The sequence below is a fragment of the Mycteria americana genome, chromosome 24 (genome assembly GCF_035582795.1).
Source record: "Mycteria americana isolate JAX WOST 10 ecotype Jacksonville Zoo and Gardens chromosome 24, USCA_MyAme_1.0, whole genome shotgun sequence".
Lineage (NCBI taxonomy): Eukaryota > Metazoa > Chordata > Aves > Ciconiiformes > Ciconiidae > Mycteria > Mycteria americana.
The window spans coordinates 6,140,080-6,164,156 of record NC_134388.1 but is presented as its reverse complement, the minus strand read 5'-3'; the positions used below and the strand labels follow the sequence as shown (position 1 = coordinate 6,164,156).

Here is a 24,077-nt window from a genome sequence, read left to right as displayed (position 1 = left end):
CCGCCCCGCCCGGGGGCCCCCAGGGGGAGACGGGACGGTGCCGCCGCCGCCCTGTGTCCCCGGCCGGGGCTGCCCTGGGCCCGCGGCCTCCCGGAGCTCCGGCCGGAGGAGGGGGCCGGGGCCGGGCTCCGCGCTGGGCCGGGTGGGAGCTGCTGGCTCGGCCCCGTCCCTCCGTGCCGGGGGCGGCTGTTCCCCCCCGGTTCGCGGAGCCGGCCCCCGCCCCCCCAGGCCCCGCCGCCCCCGTCCCCGGGTTCAGCCGGAGGCCGCCGGCCCCGAGCCGGGCGAGGCGCAGCCGGTGCCACGTGCCGCGGGGAGCGGGGCCGGGCTCTGCCCCGGGGACGAGCCCCCTGCCCGGCCCGGGGGTCCCTCCCGCGGCTCCCTTGCCCCGGAGAGCCCCGCGGCCCCCCCGGTCAGTCTTGTCTGTCCCCGGGGACGGGCACCAGCCGGGCCCGGGCTCCCCGTCCTCCTCCTCCTCCTCCTCCTCCTCGCCTCAGTCTGTGCGCCGCCCTCGGAGCCCCCTCCCGGGTGGTGGCCTGAGCCCAGCCGGGAGTCTGGGGGCAGCGGGCCGGGGGCGTCCAGCAGCAGCCAGGCCCGGCGTCGGTGGCACAAAGGCCCCGTCCGTCACACCCCCGCCCGCCGCCACGTATTTTTAGCCTGGCGTAGTCGCTGTCGCTCTCGAGCACCTGCCCTGTGGGACGCGGGTGCCGCCACCAGCGCCCGAAATCCCCCGCGCGCTGCACGACACCGCCCGCACGGTGGGGAGGCACGGGGCCCGCGCGGCCCGGAGGGACAAAGGGGCACAGCTCAAGGTCACCGCGGCCGCCAGGCCGGGGCCCCTCTGCGAAGGGACGGTCCCCTGGCTCTGGCTTTGCTGCGCCGGCAGGCTCCGGCTGCGCTTGGGCTTTGCTTCCCTGCAGGGACGCGGCAGCGTGGCCCCGGCACGGCCGCGGCCCAGGGTGCTTGAGGAGGCAGCTCCGCTCCCTGCTCTCAGCAGCACCGGTGCTGGCACTGAGTAATTTGGCGACTCGTGGCAAAGCAGAGCCACGGCGGAGCGGGGCCGGAGAAGCACGTGCCTGGGACGAGTCTCGCTCCGGTTTTTCCTCGTGGCTCTTGCAGGCGCGGGGGACGGGGTTCAGACGCGGCACGGGACGGCTGCACGGCAGAGAGCGCGGCCATGGCCGGCGAGTGGCCGCTGCTCCGGGGCAGCCCCGTGCGGACAGCCCTGCCTGTGCAGAGAGGGGAGGGTCCCTGCCCCAACGTCTCCCCTCCGCGCAGGCAAGATGGAGATGGCTGGCGTAGAGGAGGGGAAACTGAGGCACGGGCAGAGACTGGGCAGTGCCCGAGCGGCCGACCAGCTCCTGCGGCCCTGGTGCCGGCTCCTCTCGGAGGCGGCAGCAGCGGTTGAGGTGCAGCCGGCAGCCCCGGGCTGTCCGCAGCGGCGGCGCGTTCGCTAGCGAGAGCCGAGCCGAGCGCGGCAGGGCTGTGAGCGGATGCGGCCGCCGCTGCAGCGAGGCGCGGGGGAAGCGGCTCCGACTCAGCCGCCCAATCGGCGGCGGCACCGGCCCGTGCTCGAAACGGGTTCCCTTTCCAGAATTTGCAGGATCGCGCCATAGCTGCCGGCTCCCGTGTGCCGCCAGCTGTCCTGCCCCCGTGGCAGGGGCTGCCCGTGTCCCCGGGGAGCGTCCCCAGCCGGCCCTGGATCCGGCCCCGGGTGGGTCCCTGCGAGGGTCCCGGGGTGCGTGCGCTCCACCGGCCCCCGGGGCAGCAGAAACAGGGTGATTGCCCGGATGAGTCAATGCCCGTACATGGCAGTGCCGCGGCGGCAGCGCGGCGAGCTCCTTCCCTGCCTTCGGCACAGGCGAGGTCATGCCGAAGTTGTTGCCGCCAGAGCCCTGTCCGACCGGGGGCTGCTGGTTGCACTGGGGCTCGGGGGGCTCCAGGCCGGGCTGCCGGGGGTGTCGGCGGGGGTGAAGCAGAGTTGAGCCGCTCGCAGCCCCGCGTCGCCCCGGAGGACCCACCGCCCCCGGGAAGGGCAGAACTGCGGGGGCGGCTGGCAGCAGCCTGTTTGCCGAGGTTTCGAGGAGCGAGGCTCTGCCTGCCCGTCCCAGGGGAAGCTGCCCTGGAGCCCCGGGGACACGCGGATCCCCGCTGGGCGAGGGGCCTCTCTGCCGCGCGGTGCGGACCCCGGTGCCGCTCGTGCCCTGGTGCTGGCCTGGCAGCTGCCTGCTCCTGCCATCACGCTGGCCGAGCCCCCTCGCGCCCCTCGCTCCCCTTGCTCTCGTGCAGCGCGTCCCCGGTGTCCCCGGGTGGGCATGCGCCCCGTCCCCCGTGGGGGACGCGTCGGGCGGCTCTCCCCGCGCCCTCCCCGCGGGTCTGTTATCTGCGGGCGCTGGTATCCCGGTATCCGCTGCCTGCAGGGCCAGGCAGGGCTATCGGGTCCGGCAGGCCCCTTCCCCCTCCAGCAGCAGGGCCCGGCCTCCCTATCTCATTAGCTCGAGATTAATGAGGCTCTTGCGCTGTCTTTAACTCCTTCCTGCTCGCCAGCTCCTGCCGGCAGCTCCGCTGACCCTCTCCTCCGCTTCTCCCGGCAGGTTTGCGCCGACGCCTGCCGGAAGCCGAGCCGGCCGAGGACTAGAGACGCCTGGCCCCGAGCGGGGGACGCCGCGCAACCCCGAGGCTGCCGCCCCCCGGAAAGTGCCCGGTCAGCGAGGGAGGGGGCCATGCGCCGGGCTGCCGCCGCGGCCTGTTGAGCCTGCGGAGGTTTCGGTGCCTGCCCGGGGCGCGCTCGGCCGACGGCGGCAGCGCCCCGCTCCTGACGAGCGGCCTCGTGCCTGCGGATCCCGCCGGAGCCCTCGAGCGAAGCGGACGTCGAGGCGAGGCTGAGGGGGGTCGGGGGCACGTCCTTCTGCCCTGACCCGGCGGCGGCGATTCCTGCCCCGACAGCCTGACGGTGCTGCGGACGCTCCGCCGCCCTCGCCCCCCCCGGGCCCCGGCAGCCCCCTCGCAGGGCTGCCCCCCCCGCCGCTGCCCAGCCTTGGCCTCCAGCCCCGCTGGAGCGCGGCAGCGTGCCGGGCGCTGCCCCCCGCGCCTCCCGGGCGTTGCCCCCCGGGGGCCTCGCCCCCCGCCCCCCCGGGGACCCACCGCCCGCCGGCCGAGCCATGAAGCTGCAGGCGGTGATGGAGAACCTGCAGCGGCAGCAGCGCGCGCGGCTGCAGCAGGCGCTGGAAGCGCGGCAGCAGGAGCAGCAGCAGCAGCAGCAGCAGCGCTCCACGCCGCCCCCCGCGCAGCCCCCCCCGGCCCCGGGGCAGACCCCCGCCAGCACCCCAGCCCGGGGCCGCGGCCAGGATCCGGCCCCGGCGCCCTCGGAGGAAGGAGCGGAGCCCGAGAGCGCGCACATCCAGCGGGCGCAGATGGCCGCCCTGGCCGCCATGCGGGCAGCGGCCGCTGGCCTCAGCCACTCGTCCAGCCCGGGGCTGTCAGATGAGAGCCAGGCCTCCGAGGAGGAGGAGGAGGAGGAGGACCGTGGCGAGGAGGAGGATGGCGGGTACCAGCAGGAGATGGGCTCTGAGGAGGACGAGGAGGATCTGTGAGTATACGCTAGCACAGACTAGCAGCTCTTACGGGTTCGGGGAAGGAGCAGGGACGCGGTGTGGCCCCAGTGGGTTTTGGCACGGCCAGCTGGGGACACAGGCTTCCCTTTGGCAGGGGCAGTGGCGGAGGCTGCCGGGGGGCTGCCTGCATCGTGGCGGGCGGCCGGGTTCGTGCAGCTCGGGGCGGGTTAGCGCCGTTGGGACGTCCCGGAGCAGGAGGCACGGAGAGCCGCAGCTCGGCTCCGGCAGCCGTGATTCCTCATGCCGGGCTGGTGTGGGGCGACGTTCCATCTCTGCCCAGGGAGCCACGTGGGGCTGTGACAGAGGATCCTGGTCTGGCTTTAAATTATGCAGGACCCTCGCAGCCGCCTCCTCCCAGCCCGCGTCCTCTCCAGGGCAGGGAACGGGCTGAGAGCCATCTGGCAGAGCCCCGCTCGCCGCCGGAGCTGCTGTCTTGGGATGCCGGCGGCCGGCAGTGCCGCACGGGGCTGCCATCCGCCGACGGGGTGCGCCGGGGCTTCGCTGGGCTCCCCGTGTGCCGGGCTGGGGGGTGCCCGTGGGGTGGGCAGGCAGGGGAGAGGGATCGGCTTCGGGGACCCAGCCCCCTGCCTAGCATGGGACCAAATTTCTCCTCTGCCTCCTGCTCTAGGAAGGGCAAGTGGGATGAAGATGACTTTGAAGAAGACCTGGGCGAAGAGGAGGAGGAAGAGGAAGAAGAGGAGGAAGAGGAAGACTACGAGGAGGATGAAGACGTGGGAGAGGAAGGGCTCAGCTCATCAGAGGCGGTGCGGGTGGGTGCGGGATCCCTGCTGCTCCGCAAGCCCCCGGCACCCCAGCGCTACCGGGGCGAGCCACAGCGGCTGCCGGGCGGGCAGGAGCGGCTCCCCTCCGGACTGGGCCACGCGCAGCCCCCGCCGCCGGCGCCCGACCACGGCGACTGGACCTACGAGGAGCAGTTCAAGCAAGTAGGTGCCCGCCGAGACGCGTGTACCCCCCCGTGCCCGTCCCTTCCCTGCTCCTCGGCTCTGCCGCGCGTCCCTGCGTCCTCGAGAGCCGCGGTGAGATGCCTCTGGTGGTGCCGCCTCCGGCAGTGTTCTTCTCAGATCGAGCTGCTGCTAAGAAAGCGTGGGATTTTTCCGGGGTTTTAGCGCTTGGGCTCCGCCTCGCCCCCTCCCTTGTCGCTTTGGTTGGTGGCTCTGGTGGGATCCTGCGTCCCGGTGGGCACCGTGGCCTGGCCCCGGCGCAGGTGGACGGTGCGGTGGTGTTTGCCGCAGCGACCTGGGAGGATTCTTGCTGAAAATGGTGGAAAAAACACCCCAAACTTGCAAATCTGAATGGGACTCTTGGTTTTCCTCTTCTCTACCCTCCCCAAGCTATTTTTGGTGGGGACCAGGCTTACCTCCCCATCACCATCACCGCAGAGGTGATGCCCAACGGGACGGCTCCGGCCCCACGGATGCTTGGGGGCAGAGCTGCCCTCCCTGCTGCCACCAAAATGCGATTGAAGAGCGAAACGGGGGAGCAAGTACCCCGGCTGCCCCCCCTCCACCGCCTTCCCGGTGCCGGCTGAGCCGGGCTGGCAGGAGGCAGGCACGCTCCCGCTCTCTCCCGGCACTGGAGCTCGCTGCGCCCCGCTTTCAGCTAATAGAAGGAAATGTGCTGCGAGCTGGGGCTCCCCGGGGGCTGCTCGGTGCCTTTGATGTGTGTGTTTAAATACATCTGAGTTTAGGGGTGGGGGAAGGGACGGGAGCCAACAGCAGCAGATGGGACCCAGATGGAGCGGCCGGGGCACGGTGGCCTTTCGGGAGGGATGCGACGGACCCTGCCCCTGCCCCTTCGGGGCAGGGGCAGGGTCCGTCGCATCCCTCCCGAAAGGGGGAAGGGGCTGCCGGGATCTGCTGGCACATCTGGACGCGGGCAGCCTCGCATCAGGGCTGCTGGAGGAAGCACGAGCGAGCGCGGAGCGTGCGGCCGCCTTCCCTGTTGCGTTCCTGCCCGGCTGCGGGGAAAGAGGCGTGCTTCTGCGCCGCGCGTCCCTCGTGCCGCTGCACCCACGCTGCCTCTTCTTCTTGCGGTTTCTCTCTTTTGTGCTTCCTGCCGTCGGGGACTGAGGGACCGGGGACGTGATCTCGTATCTGTGAAAAGGCTTTTTTCGATACCGCGGCTGTGGTCTTCCTGTTTGTCACCGGGTTGGTGCTGTACTGGACCCGTGCACCCGCTCCCGGCGCCCGGCAATTCCTCCCAGCCCTCGGCATCCAACGGGAAAATCTGGGGCTGGCTGCGGGACCCGTGCTGCGGGGGCGCGTAGACGTGCCGTGGACTGTACCGTAGCCTCCGCCGAGTCCCCCGCCGCAGCGCTTGGGGACACCAGCCCGAGTCCCAGCGCATCCTCTGCCCCCTCCCCATCTCTTCCCCCTAAGCCGTGCCGGCGAAAGGGGCCGAGCTGCCCCTCTCCCTCCCTTTCTCTTCCCAGCGGAAAGCTTCCCGGGGTCGGCAGGGAGTTAATCGTGGAAGCAGCCGGAGGGGGGAGGAAAGCGGCTGCCACCGCTGTGCCGTGGGCGGAGGAGAAGAGGCGAAGCGCCCGGCCGGGAGAGGCTTTCCCCGGCACGTCAGCCCGCCAGCGCGCCGGCGCTTGGATCGCGGCCGCTGGCCCCGGGCCAGGGGGTTGCTCGGCGCAGCGCGGCGTTGGCCGGGAGCTCCTCCTGGCCGCCCTCCAGTGCGTGCCGCCGAGCGCCCCAGCCCCGGCCCAGCTGGCGCAGCCGGGCCAGCGCAGCCTGGGAAGGAGCAGCAGGAATGTAAACACCGAGTGCCGGCGTGGGGCGGCCACCGCGGCTCCGGCGCTGCTTGGCCGGGGATGCTTCACCCCTTCCCTGCCCCTGTTCCCACTGCTGCCACCCCTTCGCCGGGGTGGAGGCGCATCGGGGGAAATCCCGGCAGCGCCGGGGTGCTGGCGCACCGTGGCCCGATCCCCCCCGTGCGGGAGAGCCGGCGGGGACGCGGTGCCGCAAACGTGGTCGTGCTGGCGCTGGGCCTTCCCGCCGCAGCGGGGAAATGCTGCTCGAGGAAGGGGCTGTTTCGGGGTTCCTCTTTTTTTGCAGATGAGCTGCTGGGAGCACCTCTGCTCCCCACGAGGTTGCGGGGAGTGCGCAGCCTCCTGCGCGCGTCGGCTGAGCCGGGGCTCCCCGGCACCTCCCAGGGACGAGCTGCGGCTGCGTGGGCTCGGTTTGGGGGTGGCGGGTGACTCCGATTTCTTTCTCCCCGCCTCCAAGCAGGCTCGGGCCCCCCAAGGCAGCGCAGGGCTGGTGGTCCGGCCCCCACCACCTCTGGGGCTCTCCAGGTCTCCCTGCGGCTGCGGTTCGGGTTCAGCTCCGGATGTGCTGGCGTCGGCCTCCCTGGCCCGGCTCTCTCTGTGCTCGAGGACGCGGTGCCGGCTGGGCATTGCCGCCGTCCGAGTCCCCGTGCCCATCTCCACACCGAAACGCCGGGTGCTCCGTGCCTGCTGGGGGGCTGTCCCCGTCCTCCACCGCGGGGTTTTATTGACCCATCTGGGACAGATTCCCACAAACCGGGGCTTGGCCGGGTTGAGCCGCAGGGGGCCCGGGGGGGGGGGGGGGGGGGAGGAGGAGGAGGAGGAGGGGGCCGCCTGGTTCAGGGGGGAGGAAGGGGAGGGCGCGAGGAAGAGTTATGGAGGCTAGGGATCCGGCACGTGGCACCTCCCCGTCCCCGGGGACGGCTACCATGCAGGCAGAGGTCAGCTCGGCGGCTGACCCGGGGCGCTGCCTGCGCGGGCAGCAGAACAAAGGAGCCCCCGGCGTGGCGGGGGGCTCGGGGGGCTGCGGCTGCCGAGGGCGCGATAGCTTCTTGGGGGCAAAAGGGGCATTTTTGGGGCGGGAGGAGGCTCCCCGTGGGGAACGGCCGTCATGTCGTCCTCGTGCGCCGGCCGGCAGCGAGGGCAGGCTCTCGCTTTCGTTTTGATCTTGCGCCTGTTGTAGCCGCGCCGGGGGCGGAGGGGTCCGGTGGGATGTCGGCACGTTGCCCCGTGCTGCCGCCGTGCCGGGCTATGCGGCCGGGCCAGGGCCGCGTTAGCTCCTGTTTGGGTTTGGGGTTGTCTCTAACCTCACCCCAAAAGGCACGATGGGTCCCCGGGGGGCCGGGGCGATGCCGGCGTGTCCAGGCTGCCGGCCTGGAGCAGGGCTCAGCTGTGGGGGTCTCAGCTGGCCGTGGGCGGCTGCAGAGGGCCGTGCTCCGGGGGGCTGGGGGCGACCCCGGCATCCGTCCCTCAGGGCACCGCGGCCGGGTGCTGGGGTTCGCACCGTGGGCGTTTGCCGTCGTGCCGCCGCTCCGGAGGGTGATGCTCGCAGGGGGAGCCGGGCTTTGATGAGCTGCCAGAGCGTGAGCGGCTCGGCCAACCCCTGCCAAAAATCCGGCGCCGCTGCTGCGTGCCGCCACAAACTGCTGCGTAATGCCTGGCCGGCGAGCTGCTGCCGTTGGCGTGGGGCTGCCGGGGAAAAACCTGCTTTGATGTCTGCGCCCCAGCCCCGGCGGGCGAGCGGGGGGGGCTCTGCCGCTGCTCCGTGGAGAACCCCCCTCCTGACCTTTCTGTTTCGTTACCGCTATTACTGCGCCCTACTAATACCGGGAGCGTGAGTCCTGGGCGCAGCGGCAGCCCACGGGGCCGGAGTTTCCTGCCTCTGCCTTTTTTGGAGTTTCCTGCGCTGCCTGTGACAGGCAGCGGCTGCCTGCGCTCCCCTGGGCGCCTGCACCCCGGCACCCCGGCACCGCGTCCCGTGGGAGGGCGGCTGCGGCGTGGGGGGTCTGACCCCCGATGCTCCCTGCGCTCTGCCTGGCTGCAGCAGCCGCTGGGCTCCCTTCGGGGTGCCCCATTCGGGGTGCCCCATTCAGGGTGCCCCAGGCTGACGCTTAACCCCCTGTCTCTGCTCCCGCTCGCAGGAAGCGTCGGAGGCTTTAAGAAGCCGACGTGGTGCCGGGGGGAGGCTGTGCCGGCGGTGGGGTGGCAGCGCTTTTGGGGGGTGGGAGGTTTCTGAAGCTGTCCCAAATGGGGACATCTGAACCACGCTGGTGGCACGTGGAGGGCAAAAACCTCAGCCCTTATCTTTTGCCAAGTAGCGCTCCCCTGAGATACGGCATTTCAAAGTGCAACGGTTAGGGGAAAAAAAAAAAAAAAAAGCCGAAAGCAACTCTGCAACCTTGGCGGGTGGCACGCTGGGCGCAGCGGGGGCAAACCCCAGACACCCCCCCCCCCGCCCTGCTGCTCCCAGGCTTGGGGACCAGCCGGGGCCGCGCACGTGGTGGGGCCACGGTGGCTCCCGGGAAGATGAAGCTGGGATTTTCCTAGGGGAACCACGCGAGGGGCTGAGGAAAAGCCCGTTTCTCCTCCGGAGCCCTGGGGCTCAGAGCCCCGTGCAGAAACCCGGGGCTCCGGTTAAGGGGGGGATCCATCCCCTCTGCCCCCACGGGCGGCAGAGCCCCTGGTGTAGGGCCCTGAACCCCTTTCTCCTGAGGATTATTTTTATTTAAAAAGCCCAAAGCTGGCCGGGGGAGCGGGGCCGGGAGCGGGGGCCCTGCGGCCTCTTAGCGAGGGCGGGAGGGTCCATTTACTTTCTTTAAAATATTGATTAGAGCTTTATTGCATTAGCCAGCCGAGCGGATGAGCCGCCCCCGGGGAGGGTGAGGGGGCCCCTGCGCAGGGAAAGGGGCACCCGAGTGTCGTCGCCTGGCCGGGGGCTGCCGTCCCCCCACCCCGAAGGCGGTTTTGCTCCGGCCGGTGCCGCGGCACGGCAGGGGCACAGATAAAGGGGAGCGCCCTGGGCCCCCCGGCTGGACGCTTCTGCGCCGGGACGAGGCGATTGCGGCGCCTGGCCGGGCCGGCGGCAGATAACGGAGGCGAGGAGGGGACTGGAGCGGGACGGGGTGCCGGGGGCCGCGGTGCGGTCGCAGGTGGACCCGTGCCGGGAGAAGGGCCGCGTCCTCCCCCGCGACCCCGGCGCAGCCTGTCTCGCCCCGCGCTGCCGTCCAGCTCGCTGAAGGGTGTTCCTGGCCAGGGATCCAGCCCGGTAATCGGCTCACGGCGCTCAGGGAGCATTCCCGGAGCTGTAATCCTGCCGGATCCCCAGCCGGGGGTCAGGGACTTCTCCTCGGCGAGAGCAGCTTAGCTGCCGAGTGCCCCCCCAGCCCCACGCCTGGGTGCCCGCACAGCCGGCTCGGCCCGCGGGTGCCGGTCCCAGCGTCCGGGGTCTGCGTGAGGCCGTTTGTCCCAACGAGACCCGGGATAATTAACGAGGGGGGGGACAGGGGATGTGTCCCTCCTGCCCTGGGTGCCCGGCCAGCACCTTCGCCCGGCTGATTTTGTTTGCTCCTGGGGGGGACCTGGGCATCGCTGCTGGCGTCCCCCCGAGAGCCCCTGGCCCCGCCGGAGCACCGGGCCCCCGGGCTGATTCAAGGGCTGCAGAGGAGGCGGCCACCTCCCAGCTCCGGCACAGCTGAACTAACAGGAATGAGGGTTTATTTAAAAGAAAAAAAAAAAAAAAGCAGAGAGGAGAGCAGGTCCTTTGTCAGCAAAGCAAACAGCCGCCCGGCAGCGGAGCGGTTGGGCAAGGGTGCAGCATTGCTCCATCGCCCTATTTCTGGCGCAAACCGCAGGAGAAATGGCAGACGGTCCTGGGGCCCGGCCGGACGTGCCGCAATCGGGGGCCGGGGCAAGGGGCGGGTGGCGGTTCGGGGACGGGGGGAGCCCCCCGCTCTCCCCTGGGCACGTCCCTGACAGCGCACCTGCCTGCGCCGCCCGCTCCGCCCGGGCGGCCGCCCGCCGGGTTCTGAGCCTGCCGGGGCAGCCGGATCGGGGGGGTCGGGGCGCAGCTCCCGGCTCGGCTCCTGACCGGCTCCCTGACCCTTCCCGTCGGTCACTTAATCTGCCTGTGCCCCCGCTCCGGACGGAGCTGGCGATAATCCGCCCCGCGCTGGGGCTGCTCGGGGCCAGGGCTCTGCTCCCCAGGCAGGCGCGGGCGTGCCGGTCCCCGCTCCCCGTGTGTACCGCGGGGAGGGGCGGCCCTGTCACCGGTGACGGTGGTCCTTCGGGAAAGGGCTTCCTTGTCCCCCCCGAGCAGCCCTCTGCCCGCGGCCACTGTGGAGACCCCCGCTCAGGACCCCCCCCCCCCCGCCTGCTTTCGGAGACCCAAACACCCGCGATACGCTGCCCTGCGCTGCCACCCGCGCCGGTGCCGCGGTGGGACGGGGTCAGGCGGCAGCTTTGCCGCAGCCGGCGTTGCTCCGGTGCTGCGTCAGCGCCACGGCAAAGGAGCCGTGGCAGCGTCCCCCGCCGCCTCCCTCCCCTCCGTGGGTCGTCGGCAGCGCGAGGAAGCAGCAAGGTTTTGGCGGTGCCGGAGCAGCTCTGCGGTGATGGTTCCCAGGGCTGATGGCCCGCAGCTGGCTGCCTGTCAAAACCATCTGTGGCTGCTGGACCTCTTCCAGCTCCCACGGGCAGGGCCAGGGCGCGCGGGGCCGGCGGGACCCCCCCCCCCCGGGACCCCCACCGCAGCGGGGACCGCCGGCGGGGTCGGCGGAGCGGCCGTCCCACGGGCGGACTGAGGTGCGGGACCTCGCATTTCAGGAACAGATTTGCAATTAGACAAATCCCCGGTCGGGCGGTGGAAGCCCCGGGTGACTCATCTGCTCTGGCTTACAGCGATCCCCTTTCTAAGGCGATCATTTACATATGGTGGAATTTAAACCCTGGCTCGCCTGCAAGGGCCAACGAAGCTGCTGCTCCTGCCCCCGCGCCCGGGTCGGGTCCTCGCCCGGGGGTCTCGACCTGCCGGCCCTGTTGGGTGTCACCCTGGGCAGGTCTGGGGGCACACGGGGAGGGACAACCCGAGACGGGGGCCCGCTGGGTGCCCCAAGGGTTTGCACCGCTTTTCCGTTAGGAAAACCTTTGCTGCTCCGGCCGTGGTTTCCCCGGGGCCGTGCCACAGGGCTCCGGCTCGGCTGCCCACCCGGGGTCCGCCCGGCCGGCGGCAGGGAGCCGCGCCGGCAGCATGCGAGCCAGGCGCTGGCTGTTGCTCCCTGGGACGAGCTTTCTCAACACAGCCTGACTCCACTGAATTAATATTTGCACAAGGTCCGGTGCGATAGCGAGCATGTGTCAAGGGCATGCACCGGCACGCACACGCAAGGGCCGGGAGAGCCGCCGATGCCGGGCTGGCTCCCATCCGCCTGCCCCGGCCAGCGGCTCTCAGCCTGGCGGGGGGCAGCAGCTCCCCCGTCCCCCCGCCGCTCGGCAGTGACCTCTCGGCAGCCCGTGCCACACGTCGGCATTCAGACGCTGAACCGGTTTTTGTTTTAGCCGGAGCCCGGCAAGCTGCCGCCCAGCAGGTCCCTCTGAAACCGCCGTCTGAAATGCAGTTGCAGCAGGATTCGCTTCCTCCTCCGCGGGAAGGGGAAAAACGGCAACAGCGCAGCCTCCTGGGAGCCGGCATCGCTCTGGGCCCGGCAGCGCGCTGCACCAGCACGGCTCCGGTGCGTGGACGTGGATCCACACGGAGCATCCCGGCGGCTGCCGGCTAGCCGGGCGGGCACGGCCCCGCGGCGTGGCGGGGAGGGTGGCTGACGGCGTGCGGACAATGGGGGGTCAGGGAGGTTAAACGGCGACTAATTCGCCCATTCAACGTCCCCCTCCGCGGCGTGGTGACAGCGCCGACACCAGCCTGCGTCCCCCTGCGTCGCCCGTACGGCTGCTCCTGCCAGCCTGGCTGGGGAGACGGCGGGGCCGGGCGTGGGGGCTGCGCCGGACCCCCGTCCTGCCGGGGGGCTTGGTTTGGGATGGGGGCCCGCGGTGCTGCGGGCTCCCGCTCGTCCCTGTCCCCTGCCCTGCGTCCGGCGGGGTGGCTCCCACGGGACCACGGCCGGGATGCGGCTGCAGCGTGGCTCGGGGGGTTTGCAGGCGCTGGTGGGAGCCCAGGCGGTCTGGGGACCCCCGGCCCTTTGGGGCGATGGCCGGGGACCGGGACTGGGCTCGTCCCTGTGCCGCAGGAGCGCCCATGGACCTGCCGCCCACCGGGTCCCGCAGCCCCCAGCCCGAGCAGGGGGCACCGGCGGGGAGAGGCACCTGCGGCAGGGCTGCGTCCCGGTCCGGGCGGTGCCGACCCGCAGAAGGGACAATGCTGGGAACCGGCGGGAACAATAGTGCCGACGGGAAGCGTGGCGGTGAGGGCCCAGCGCTCCCCGGCCCCTTCCCCGGCTCCCCCCGCAGAAGCGGCCCCCTGCTCTGGGCGGCCCCGGCCGCGCTCAGGCGGCAGGAATCCCGCCGGGCCGGTCAGTGGACTCGGCCGCCGGCGGCAGGAGCCGGCCCCGTCCCGTCCCATGCGGGCGAGGCTCCCGGCAGCACCGTCCCATCATCCCCAGCCGGCCTCGGAGCTGGCGAGCGAGGTGGTGGGGGGCCGCCCCTGGGGATTTTGGGGAGGGGGTGCACGCCCCTGCCCCCTGGCAGCCCCTTCCCGAGGGGAGGGCGTGCTTTGGGGGGGCTCGCAGGGATTAGGGATGGGGACGGCGAGAGGTGACCCGTCCCTAAGCCGAGCGCTTTATCTGTGGCGGGATCTGTGCCGGGGCTGGAATCTCCCTTTGCCGGGAGGGATCAGCCCCAGCGAACCCGATACCCCCGTGCCCGGCGGGGGCCGAGCCGGCGCTGCCCCCCGCTCACCGCGACGGCCCTGCCTGGGGAAGGGGGCTGTGCGGACCCCAGCCCGGAGAAGGGGCTGCACGGCCTCGGGCAGCCCCAGCCCTGACTCAGCCACCATCTTACGGGAAACCACCTCACCAGTGTCACCCGAAACACTTCACTTCAGGGCTCGTCGCCAGCCCTTCGCTCCCGTTTTTACAAATTACTTTCTTCTTCTGAATAAGTGCCCCCTCCCGCGGCTGCGGGTCCTGGCTTGGGGGGGCCGGGGGGCTGCGTGCGCCGGCTGGGAGCAGGACGGGAAACACCACCCGCGTGTTTATTCTTCGTTAAATAACTCGTTAGCGTGCGCGGTCTCTCCCCCTCCCGGCGTCGGCCCTCGGCTGACAGCGGGACAAAGGGACGCGTCCCTGGGGGCCGCTCGCAGGAAGGAAGGAAGAAAAGAAAGAGGGAGAGAAGGAGCCCCGCTCCCGTCACGCCGCCCGGGCCGGAATCGATCGGCGAGGACGTTTGCCCTGCTACCTGCCGCAGGCGCCTCACCGGGGTGGGCTCTCCCTTGCGGCCGCCTTTGTTGTATTTTTTCCCTAAATACAGAAATTCGGGCCTTTTCAGCCCCTGCGAGGCCGTCGGCCCCGCTGGAGGAGTCACCGTCCCCCCGGCCCTGCGCTGTGGCCTTTGGGGGTCTGTCCCCCCGGCTCACGGTGTGCACGTCCCAAACTGGTTTCGAAGAGAAGGGAGGAAAGCCGGGAGTGTCGAGACTTCCTGGCGATGGAAAAGAAACTTGAAAATTATTCCCCGAGGCTTGAAAACCCGGAACCGAGCCGTGGGGGGGGGGTTAACTCGGATGCAGGACGCTGGCTCAGGACGCTGGGACGCGGACTCCTCCGCAGACCCAGCCCCGCACGCCCCTGCTCTCTGGTTGCGGGTCCCTGTGACTCCTGGTGGGGTGGGCACGGGGGCTCCTGCCGATGGGGAGACTCGCCTGGCTCCGGCATAAGCCCCGGCATTACCGGGGCTGGGCTCTCAGAGCCTCGTTAAATGGCGCTTCCCCTCCCTGCTTTAATTGCGCTCTTCGCCCCCAGCTGGGGGGTGTTCGCAGGGGAGCGGTGGGCTGCTCCGGAGGGGGGTGTTATCTCGGTCCCGCCCGGCAGACCCCCGGCACGCACCGCTCCCGTGCCGAGGGCTCTCTCCTGCATTCTTGGCATTGCCGAGGGGCCGCCTCCCCGCCAGCCCTTTGAAAGCCAACGGGTTGGGATTTTCCCGTAATCTGGTTTGAAACGTTAATCCGGTCATCCACACCAAACGCCGGGCCGGCATCCTGCCGGGGTGCTGGGGTGCGGGGTCAGCGCCGCCCACCCGCCCGCCGCCTTCCTAATTCCTCCTCCACTTAATTATATATCTGCTGGCAACGGCCATCTGGCACCTCGTCCTCAGCCGGCCGCAAGGACGGAGGGCTGGGGCCGATGGGGGTTGCACCGGCGGCGAGGCGGGTCGGGCACCACGGCGTGGAGCCAGCCGTGCCGGTGGCACCGGGCGTTTGCCCTGTGCTGGGTGAGCACTGGGAGCGCCGGCTGCACGGGGCCGGATCCCCCAGCCCGGGGGCTCTTGGGGAGGCGGGGGGCATCTCCTGTCCCCCCCACCGGGCTGGGGTCGGCCGTGCCGCGGCATCCCCTGGCACCGCGCTCTCACCGTGGGGACTCAGCAGGGCGGCGCGGCCGGGCGGCCTCCCCGCGGTAAGAGGATATTCTCAGGGCAGCTGCGTTACAGATTAAGTCATTTCCACCTCCCTGCGGCCTCCCTAATTATGAAATGTAAATCTATTGAGTCAGCAGCGGCAGGGCGGCCTCTCCCCGCGGCTCGCTGCCCAGCAGCCGGCGTTACCTTTGCACCGAGCCTCACCGCCTCCGCCCGCGCTTCCCCGACGAGGAACCGCGCTTTGTGCTGAGCAGAAGCCGTGCTGGAGCGTGGCGGGCAGGGCATCGGCACCAGCCGGGGATCAGCACCTGCTGATTTCGGTCCGGTGGTGCCAGCGGCAGCCGGTCCGTGCCGAGCCCGGCTGCATGCTCGGTTTCGCACGCTGCTGAAATGAGAACGTTTCTGTTCCTCAATTTTTATTTTGAGACGCGGTATCTAAGCTTTCCTATGATGCCCGTGCTGCCTTTCAGTGTTCGCGGGCTGCACGGCTCCTCTGCCACGTCCTCGCCAGCGCGGGAGCGCCGCGGGCTGCCAGCGAGTCGTCCCAGCAAACGCGGGACGCTGTCAACGCAAGGAAATCCTGCAAGGGGCTGCTGGACGTCGCTCGTCTCGGCCCCCTTCCACATCTCTGCCTGTGCCCGGGGGGCGAGGGGGGACGGGGACAGCTCGGCGGATGCCGCTTGGTCACGCAGCACCCGTCGCGGCGCAGGCAGGGCACGTCCCGGCCACGGCGGGGCACGTCCTTGCTTCACGGCGCTGCTGGCCAAGCTCCCTGGGAAGCTGCCCTCGCGCCGGGCGGTTCTGCTGGCATCGGCAGAGCCGGACAAGGGTCCAGGGAGGCTCCTGGGAGCGCAGCCGGGGAAGCGCCTGGCACAGGGGAGCCCTGGCCCGGCCGAGCCCGTCTCCCCGCTCCAGGGCGGTGGTGGCCGGTGAGCAGCAGCCGAGCGTGGCGGAGCTGTCGAAATCTCGCCAGTAACCACAAGTGGCAGCTTGCAAAACGGCCTTTGCCTGGCAGCCCCGGCTGGGTGTGCCCGGCAGGGCCTCGAGGGTGCCGAGCGGGAATGGGGCTCCCTCTGCTCGCCGGCCCTGGTGACCCCCCCGTGGCTTCATCCTGGCCGGGGCCAGGGAGAGTGGCCACGGCTGGTGGAGTTCGGCATGGGACCACCGGCGTTGGCGGGCGGTGGGGGGCGCGTGGAAGGACGGCACGTGGGGCAGCCACCCGCCGTCTGCTGCTAATCCCTGCGGCCCGGCCGGCACACGCTTTCCTCAGCTGACGGTTAATTTTCTTTCATCCTCTTAAACGTGTCCGTTCCCCTTGGGACGGAGCCCGGGGGGGCTCACGGCCGGGGGGGTCGCGGCAGTAAAGGAACCGGCGCGTTCGTCCCTTCCCAAACGCAGCCGCAGCTCCCCCCTGCAGCCGGGGGAGAGCGGCTTTATTTAAGAGCTGGCTTTATAAAAATTGAATGAACCGATGTTTTCATAAACGGCTAATCAATTTTTAGAGCTCTGCAGGTTAATAGGTTGCTCGTGACCCCCTTGTGCTGCGCTGGGCGCTGCGCTGGGACGGCTCCACGTCCAGCGCGACGCAGTCGTGCCGTGCCCCGCTGCGATTCGGGACCCCAGGCCCTGGGGACGGCACGGCACGGGGGCCGAGGCCAACGCCGCCGCCAGCTCCCCCCAGGGACGGGGGAAGCCCTGCCAGTGCCGGGGGCACGGCCCGTGCTGCCAGCACGTCGGGTTTTGCACATTTTCGTTTCTCCCGAGCAGGAGGGCGATGGTTTTCCAGCCCCCCCTGCCCTCTGCTGTGCCACGGCACTTCTCCCTCCCTGGGTTTGTATTTAATCCCCTGCTCGGGCTGGTGCCGCCCCGTGGGCTGGGGGTCCTCGTGGTGCTGGGGGTCCTCGTGGTGCTGGGGGTCCCCATGGTACTTGGGGTTCCCGTGGGCTGGGGGTCCCCGTGGTGCTGAGGGTCCCTATGGTACTTGGGGTTCCCGTGGGCTGGGGGTCCCCACGGTGCTGGGGCGCAGCATCTCTGCCGCGGTGCCGGTGCCGGGAGGCTGCAGCCTCTGCCCCAGGTGCTGCCGCGCAGGCAGGGCTGTCGCCCCGTTAGTGGGGTTAACGGGGCGCGGGGGGTTTAGGCTTGGGGTGAACCGGGGGGGGGGGGGGCAGGGGTGCCACGGGCCGTGGAGCCACAGGCTCGAGCGCAGCCCCGTGGGTGGCGGGGGGCTCAGCACCCCACAGGATCGTGCCGCGGCAGCGGGCACCGGGGAAGCCCTTTCTCCGCCTGCAGCTTTCGGAGCCTCTCGAGGAAACGGGGGAGGCTGGATTGGCGCCAGCCCCGCATCCCTCGGCCGGTCGGGAGCAGCCTGCGCGGCTCAGCCCGAAAAACCACGGCGGTGCCTGCTGCGCCACGTCCTGCCCCTGCCCCTGCCCCTGCCCCGCCGGGGGACACCGCTCTGCTCCCCCTGTGCCACGGTCCCTCCGGGCTCCCCCTGCGCACGCACCCTCGCTGGGGCGGGAGAGCGGCTTGGAGGAGTCTGGGCCAGCGGTGGCGGCTCCTGCCCCTTCCCGGGGGGTTTGCCAGGGGCCGGGCGAGCCTTGCCAGGCTTCCAGGGGTTTATGGCGTTCCTGCAGCGCCCTGCCCCTCATCGCACGGCCCCATTGATCCCTCTCATCGGTGCCGGTGGGCGAGTTCAGCCCCGCGGGGTCTGGATCCTCCCTGGGGGGCTGTGGCTCGCACCCCTTGCTCACAGCCGGGGCAATGGCCACCCCGCGGGTCCCGGTCCTGCCGGGGTGCCGTGCCGGGCGTGCCCGCGGGACGAGCAGGCGTATCGGTGACCCGGTTAACGTGCTGATGTGCCGCCGCGCGCTTGGCGGCCCCGCGGTGCGTGCCTGGTGAGTTACGTGGTAATATTTATAGTCCCCTCCTGGCCGCCGCGGCCGCAGCTCCGCTGGCAGTTGTTCAAAGTTGTCATTGAGAAAAGCGGGAGCCGCTCAGCACCGAGGGGCCGGGGGCGGCGGGGCCAGGGCGAGGGCTGCGGCGTCCATCCCCACGGCGTCTGGGCAGCGCCTGCCAGCCCTCCCGGGGGGGAAGGATTACCCGCCAGCCACCGCCTGCGGGCAGAAACCGCGCTGGGCTTCGGCTGCCAGCACCGGGGAGAGGCAGAGCCGGCGTGGCGTGCCTGCCTGCCTGCGTGCCGGGGCGCTCAGGCCAGCAGATCCTGCTGCCATAAATCAGGCAGGAATGTGCCGGGCTGTCGGGTGCGGGGTGGGGTCCCGACAAAAGCTGCCCGGCAGAACCGGGTGCTCGAGGCGCGGCTGTGTCGGAAGCCTTGCCTGGGTCTGCCTGCCCCGGCTCAGAAAGACGAGTCCCGGCTGTGCAGCGCGGTGCGGTGCGGTTCATCCTGCCGGGTTTGCTCCGGCAGTCGTGCCTTGAGCAGTGCAGTGGCTTCGGGGGGAGATGCTCTTGCAGGAGGAGAGGCTGCCAGCCCCACGGCCGCTGCCCGGTGGGCACGAAGCCTCGCCGGGGCAGCCTGTGCTCAGTGCCAGCCTCGCCGGGCAGAGGGGAAGAGGCTCTGCCGGGCAGCAGAGCAGCCAGTGGCGTGCCGCTGCCGGGAGGGCATCGTGCGACCGGGTCCAGCTCAGCACCCTCCTCGCCTCGTCGTGACCCTCGTTTGCCAGGGCCGTACCCCCAGGGATCCCCTTTGAGCACACCGCGGCAGGCACGAGCTCGCACCACGGCACACAAGCTCGCACAGTGGCACACGAGCTTGTGCCATGGCACAGGAGCTTGTGCCGTGGCACACAAGCTCGCACAGTGGCACACGAGCTTGTGCCGTGGCACAGGAGCTCGCACCACGGCACACAAGCTCGCACAGTGGCACACGAGCTTGTGCCGTGGCACAGGAGCTCGCGCCACGGCACACAAGCTCGCACAGCGGCACACGAGCTTGTGCCATGGCACAGGAGCTTGTGCCGTGGCACACAAGCTCGCACAGTGGCACACGAGCTTGTGCCGTGGCACAGGAGCTCGCACCACGGCACACAAGCTCGCACAGTGGCACACGAGCTTGTGCCGTGGCACAGGAGCTCGCGCCACGGCACACAAGCTCGCACAGCGGCACACGAGCTCACCGGCTCCCGGCGCTGGCTCCCTCGGGCGCTGCAGGTGCGGTGCGGAGGAGGGATCACACCAAAGCGTTGCTCCACTCTGTGCTGAGCACACGGTGGCTGCTAAAAATAACCAGAATCGGCGTTCCCGGGAGGAGCTGGGGGCCGATCGCGGCGCTTGCGGCGTGGGAGCCGCTCTGGCCCGCGGGCGAGGCGTGGGGCAGCGCTGCGATTTTGGCACCGGCGTTTTGGGGCTGAGCTCCAAGCGGGGCAGGCGGGGGATGGCACCGCCGTCCCAGGGCTTCCGCCGGGGCGTTGCCGCGGGTCAGTCCCCAGCCGCAGGGACCCTCAGGATCCCGTGGCCCCGAGCAGGGACCCCCGCCGAGCCGAACGGTGAGCCGAACAGCTCGGGCCGGCGGGCGCGAACCCCAGGGACGCTGCTTCGGGAGGGTCGGGGCCCTCGGGAGGCGGGGGGCAGCGGGGGGCACAGGTGAGGGGTTTTTCTGAGCGTTCCTCTCCTCTCCTTGTGCAGCTGTACGAGCTGGATGGCGACCCCAGGAGGAAGGAGTTCCTGGACGACCTCTTCAGCTTCATGCAGAAGCGAGGTGAGCCCCCCCCCGTGCGCCTGCCCCGCTCCCCCCCCGCCCTCCCGGGGCCGGGGGCTCATTTCCTCGCCCCTCGTTGCAGCCCCGAGGTCGCAGCTCCGGCCGCGCCGCTGGTTAATTTTTAAACCTCGTTGCGCAGCGGGGTCAAACCTGCTGGGCTGGATCCTGCGCCGGCGCCTGCGGCCCCCCCCCGCCCGGCCCCGCTCCCCGTGCCCATCGCATCCGGGACCCGCGGCCCCTTCCCCGCAGGGTCCGGCCCCTCCCGGGCGCGTTGCCCCCGGCTTTGCCTCCCCCCGCTGTCCTTTCCCCAGGTTATTGCCGAGGGGGAAGCCCCCCGCTGCCTTCTCGCTCCGCCCGGGCTGGCTGGGGTGGGGGCCGGGGGGCCGAGGGGGCGGAAAGGGCTGAAAGCCAAGCGTTCCCCTGGCCGGGGGTCTGGTTCCTGCGTGGAAAACAGCGCTGGAAATGCTGACGCATCGCTGCCTTCGGCCTTTTGTCAGGCAGGCGCTGGGGGAAGCACGTGTGCGGCGCGGGGGGGCCGGGGAGCCGCTGGCCCGGCAACGCCGAAGCCGGCTGCGCCCGCCGGGGTCCTCCCTGAGCCCCCTCGCCTGCCGGTGCCGGGAGGGCAGAGACCCCCGGGAGGGAGGAGGCGCCGCAGCCCCTTCCCCGTCGCCGCAGGGATGACCCCCGGCGCGTGCGCGGCCCCCGGCTCGGCGGGACCCTCGCGACCGGGAAGCGCCGCCGCCGTTATAAATAACTCGTGTTGCCGGGTGCCGCTGACCTCAGCCTGAGAAACCCTGCTCGGCCCCGTTTCGGGGGCTGTGGCTGAAAACGGCGAGTTTCTGTTTCCTTTGCGCGTGGGGCCGACGCTCGGCAAGGTGGCGGCGAGGCGGGGGGTCCCGAGGGGGAAGGGAGACGGCGGCAGGGAAGGGAGGAGCAGGAGCCCCCCGGCCCCCGCGCTGCCTCGCGGGGGGTCTCACCGGCTTCCCCCCCCCTTGCCGCGGGGGTGAGAAAGCAGCAGCCCAGACCCGCTCTCTCCTCCCCCCGCTCCCCAGGGACCCCCGTCAACCGGATCCCCATCATGGCCAAGCAGGTGCTGGACCTGTACATGCTGTACACGCTGGTGACGGAGAAGGGCGGCCTGGTGGAGGTGATCAACAAGAAGCTGTGGCGGGAGATCACCAAGGGGCTGAACCTGCCCACCTCCATCACCAGCGCTGCCTTCACCCTGCGCACCCAGTGAGCGGCGGGGGCTCGGCGCGGGGGGGGGGGGCGAATCCTCTGGCAGGCTCGGCGCTTCCCCTGCTCCCTCTGCCCTGCGCGGGATGACGGGGACGGGGACGGGGACGGGGGGGAGGGAGCGGGCGGCACGTGGGCAGGGGGTGCCCAGCCGCCACGTCACCGTCCCCGTCCCCGTCCCTTCCGCCGGCAGGTACATGAAGTACCTGTACCCCTACGAATGTGAGAAGCGAGGGCTGAGCAACCCCAACGAGCTGCAGGCGGCCATCGACAGCAACCGGCGGGAGGGCCGCCGGCAGGGCTTCGGCAGCTCCCTCTTCACCTACTCGCCCGGCGGCACCCACGGCCTTCTCTCCTCCCCCAAGCTGCCGGTGCCGGCGCTGGGGCTGGCCTCCGCCACCAACGGCGGGTCCATCGCTCCCGTCCAGAAGATCAAGAAAGGTAACGGCTGCCACGGGGTCCGGGCCGCGGGCTGAGCCCCCCCCCCGGCACCGGGGACGCAGGCCCAGAAGGGGCAGAGCTGGGTGCCGCAGGCTGGGGGTCGCGCTCCCGTCCCCCCGCCGGGCTCTGGGCGCCGGGGCTGCGTCAGGGACCCCGACTCCGGTCGCCCGGGGCTGGCTCCCCTCGGAGGGGCGGGAGGCGCTGGGCAGCCCCCGGCGCGGACACAAGGCACGGAGGGGCCCCGAGCCGGCGTGCCGCGGCTGGGGACGCCCCGGGGCGGTGGCACCCGTCTGTCCCTGTCCCCCGCGTCCCTGACCGCCCGCTCTGCCCCTGCAGAGGAGGACTCCCCCATCCCCATCTCCATGCCCAGCCGGCTCCCCGTCTCGCTGGCCGGCCACCCCGTGGTGGCAGCCCAGGCGGCTGCGGTGCAGGTGGCGGCGGCCGCCCAAGCCGCGGCGCTGGAGCAGCTGCGGGAGAAGCTGGAGTCGGGGGAGCCCCCGGAGAAGAAAATGGCGCTGGTGACGGACGAGCAGCAGCGGCTGATGCAGCGGGCGCTGCAGCAGAACCTCCTGGCCATGACGGCCCAGCTGCCCATGAGCATCCGCATCAACAGCCAGGGCACCCGCTCGCCAGGTTGGTGCCGGCCCCGACCCCCGCCCCGGCAGAGCCGCCGCGGCCCCTGGTCCCGGCGGGGTCCGTAACCCGGCTCTCCCCCAGCAGAGAACCGCCAGGACTCCGCCGCCGGCCTGAGCAGCAACGGCACCAACAGCATCAGCATGTCGGTTGAGATCAACGGTATCGTCTACACAGGTGAGGGACGGGCAGCGGCGTGAGGGGCTCCCCCCGGCGCCGGCACGGGCCGGGGGCTACTTGACCTCCGCCGTGCCCAGCAGCCCCCGCTGCCGCCGCCGCCGCACGCCACCCGGCTTCGCTCCTGCTGGCGTTCGCCCCGTTTCCGGCTGTGGACGCGGTGCGGGCGGGCAGCGTTGGCACGGCCGTGCCGCCTCCCGGCTCAGCCCCCCACTCTCTCCCCAGGTGTGCTGTTCGCCCAGACGCCCGGCCCTTCCTCCTCCTCTTCCTCCTCCTCCTCCTCACTCCCCTCCTCTGCCTACGGCAAAGGCAACGGCGGCGGCGGCGGCGGCCGGAGCGGCGGCGGCGGCGGCGGGGTGGGGAGCAGCGGTGGCGGCGTCCCCCCCGCGGCCCCGGCCGGGCTGGCTGTGCCCCCCAGCTCTACCTCCAACAACACTTCGCCTTAACGCCCCCGGCCCCGGCCCCCTCGCCAAGGCCGCGGCCGCGGCGGGGGGACAGAGCTCGCCCCGCCAGCCCTCGCCCGGCAGCGGTCGGGGCGCGGGGGGACGGGGTCTCACCGGGGTCTGGCCGGGCTCTGCCCCTGTTCTCGTCTTGGTTGGGTTTTCCTTTGCGAGGAGAAAAGCTTTAGCCCGGGGGTTTTGCCGGAGCCGCCGGCCGTCCCGCTGCGCCGCGCCGGTCCGGGACTGTTTACCTCACTCACATCACACTTTGCACTGTACATTTATTATTATTATTATTATTATTTTTTAACTCGTGTTACCTCCAGACAGACGCACGGACGCCTGCCGACGCGAGCTTTAGCGAAACCCCCCGGCACTCTCTAAAGGAAAAAAAGATAAAAAAAAATAATTGGAAATCGGGAGATATTTTATTCATTTAGATCCTTTTCCCTCCCCCTTTATTTTCAGAACTACACTCACTATATGGGATTTTAAGAGGTTGTTGTTTGATTGTTTTGTTGTAAATAGCTTCTATTTTATTCTCTAAAAAGAAAAGAAGAGAAAAGAATCGAACTTTAACATACAAATGATATATATTAGTGTTCATCAGGGAAACGGGAGCTTGGAAACCACGTAACCTCCTTTCTCCTCGCCTCTCGTTGCTGTCGGTGGCCGGGTCCAGCTCTGCTCCTTCCCCGGGGAGCCCCACGGGCGCCCCGAGACCTCGGGGGTTTGACGGGGCCGGGGGACCGGGGGTCCCGTCCCAGCTGGGCTGCGCCGGCAGCGGGCAGAGCTGGCAGCCCCCGGCGCGGGCAGCCCCCGGCGCGGGCAGCCTGCCTGTACCCCCCAGCCCCCAGTTTCCCCAGTCTCTGCGCCGGGGCTGGGGCTGGGGGTCTGTGCCCGCCTTTGGGGATGCCGCGGGGGGGGCACGCTGCCAGTCCTGCTGCCAGTCCTGCTGCCTGTCCTGCTGCCTGTACTGCTGCCTGTCCTGCTGCCCGTCCCGCCTGGCCGGCACATCCTTGGGAACCCGCTGCTTTCAGGCTGTTGCTTTATTTTCTCAGCGGAGAAAATCGAGCCAAAAGCCATTGCCCCCCCCCCCCCCCCTCCAACCCCCAACCCACGCCGGGGAGGGGGTCCGGCATTAAACCGCAGCGGCAACCCAGGCTTTACCGCGGAGCCGATTCGCTCAGCGAAGGCAGGATGCTCCCCCCCTGCGTCCCACCCGTCATCCCCACGGGGTCGGGGCCAAAAGCCAGGCAAATCTTTATTTTTATTCCCCCCCCCCCCATCATAATCCTACTGTGCAAAGCCAATTTGGGCATCTTTTCCTCCAAAAATAAGCAGCTTGGTGAGAGCAGGATCCGGGCGGTGTACGGGGGGGGGGGGGTCTAGAGGGGACCGGCATAAAATAGCCAATTTAGCAATGGGATGCAGGAGCTCGTATCCGTGATGGGGATGCTCGG

General features: G+C 70.6%; 2 protein-coding genes across 3 annotated transcripts in view; one reads left to right on the top strand and one right to left on the bottom strand.

Moving 5' to 3' along the window:
• Window positions 1-1,556, bottom strand: part of R3HDM4 (R3H domain containing 4) — a 12,198-nt gene extending 10,642 nt beyond the window's left edge. Inside the window, exon 1 of the mRNA XM_075523897.1 lies at window positions 1,550-1,556. The gene's annotated coding sequence lies outside the window, so the exon portion shown is untranslated. The remainder of the gene's footprint in view (window positions 1-1,549) is intronic.
• The window catches only part of ARID3A (AT-rich interaction domain 3A), a 24,527-nt gene extending 450 nt beyond the window's left edge, over window positions 1-24,077 (top strand). Inside the window, exons 2-9 of one of the 2 annotated variants that reach the window (XM_075523896.1) lie at window positions 2,592-3,586; window positions 4,240-4,555; window positions 19,615-19,687; window positions 20,740-20,923; window positions 21,117-21,364; window positions 21,701-21,997; window positions 22,085-22,174; window positions 22,400-24,077. In XM_075523896.1, coding sequence (XP_075380011.1) covers window positions 3,159-3,586; window positions 4,240-4,555; window positions 19,615-19,687; window positions 20,740-20,923; window positions 21,117-21,364; window positions 21,701-21,997; window positions 22,085-22,174; window positions 22,400-22,620 — 1,857 coding nt within the window. In that variant the 5' untranslated portion in view covers window positions 2,592-3,158 and the 3' untranslated portion in view covers window positions 22,621-24,077. Of the gene's footprint in view, window positions 1-2,591; window positions 3,587-4,239; window positions 4,556-19,614; window positions 19,688-20,739; window positions 20,924-21,116; window positions 21,365-21,700; window positions 21,998-22,081; window positions 22,175-22,399 lie in introns of both variants that reach the window. The other variant, XM_075523895.1, reaches the window with a different exon arrangement.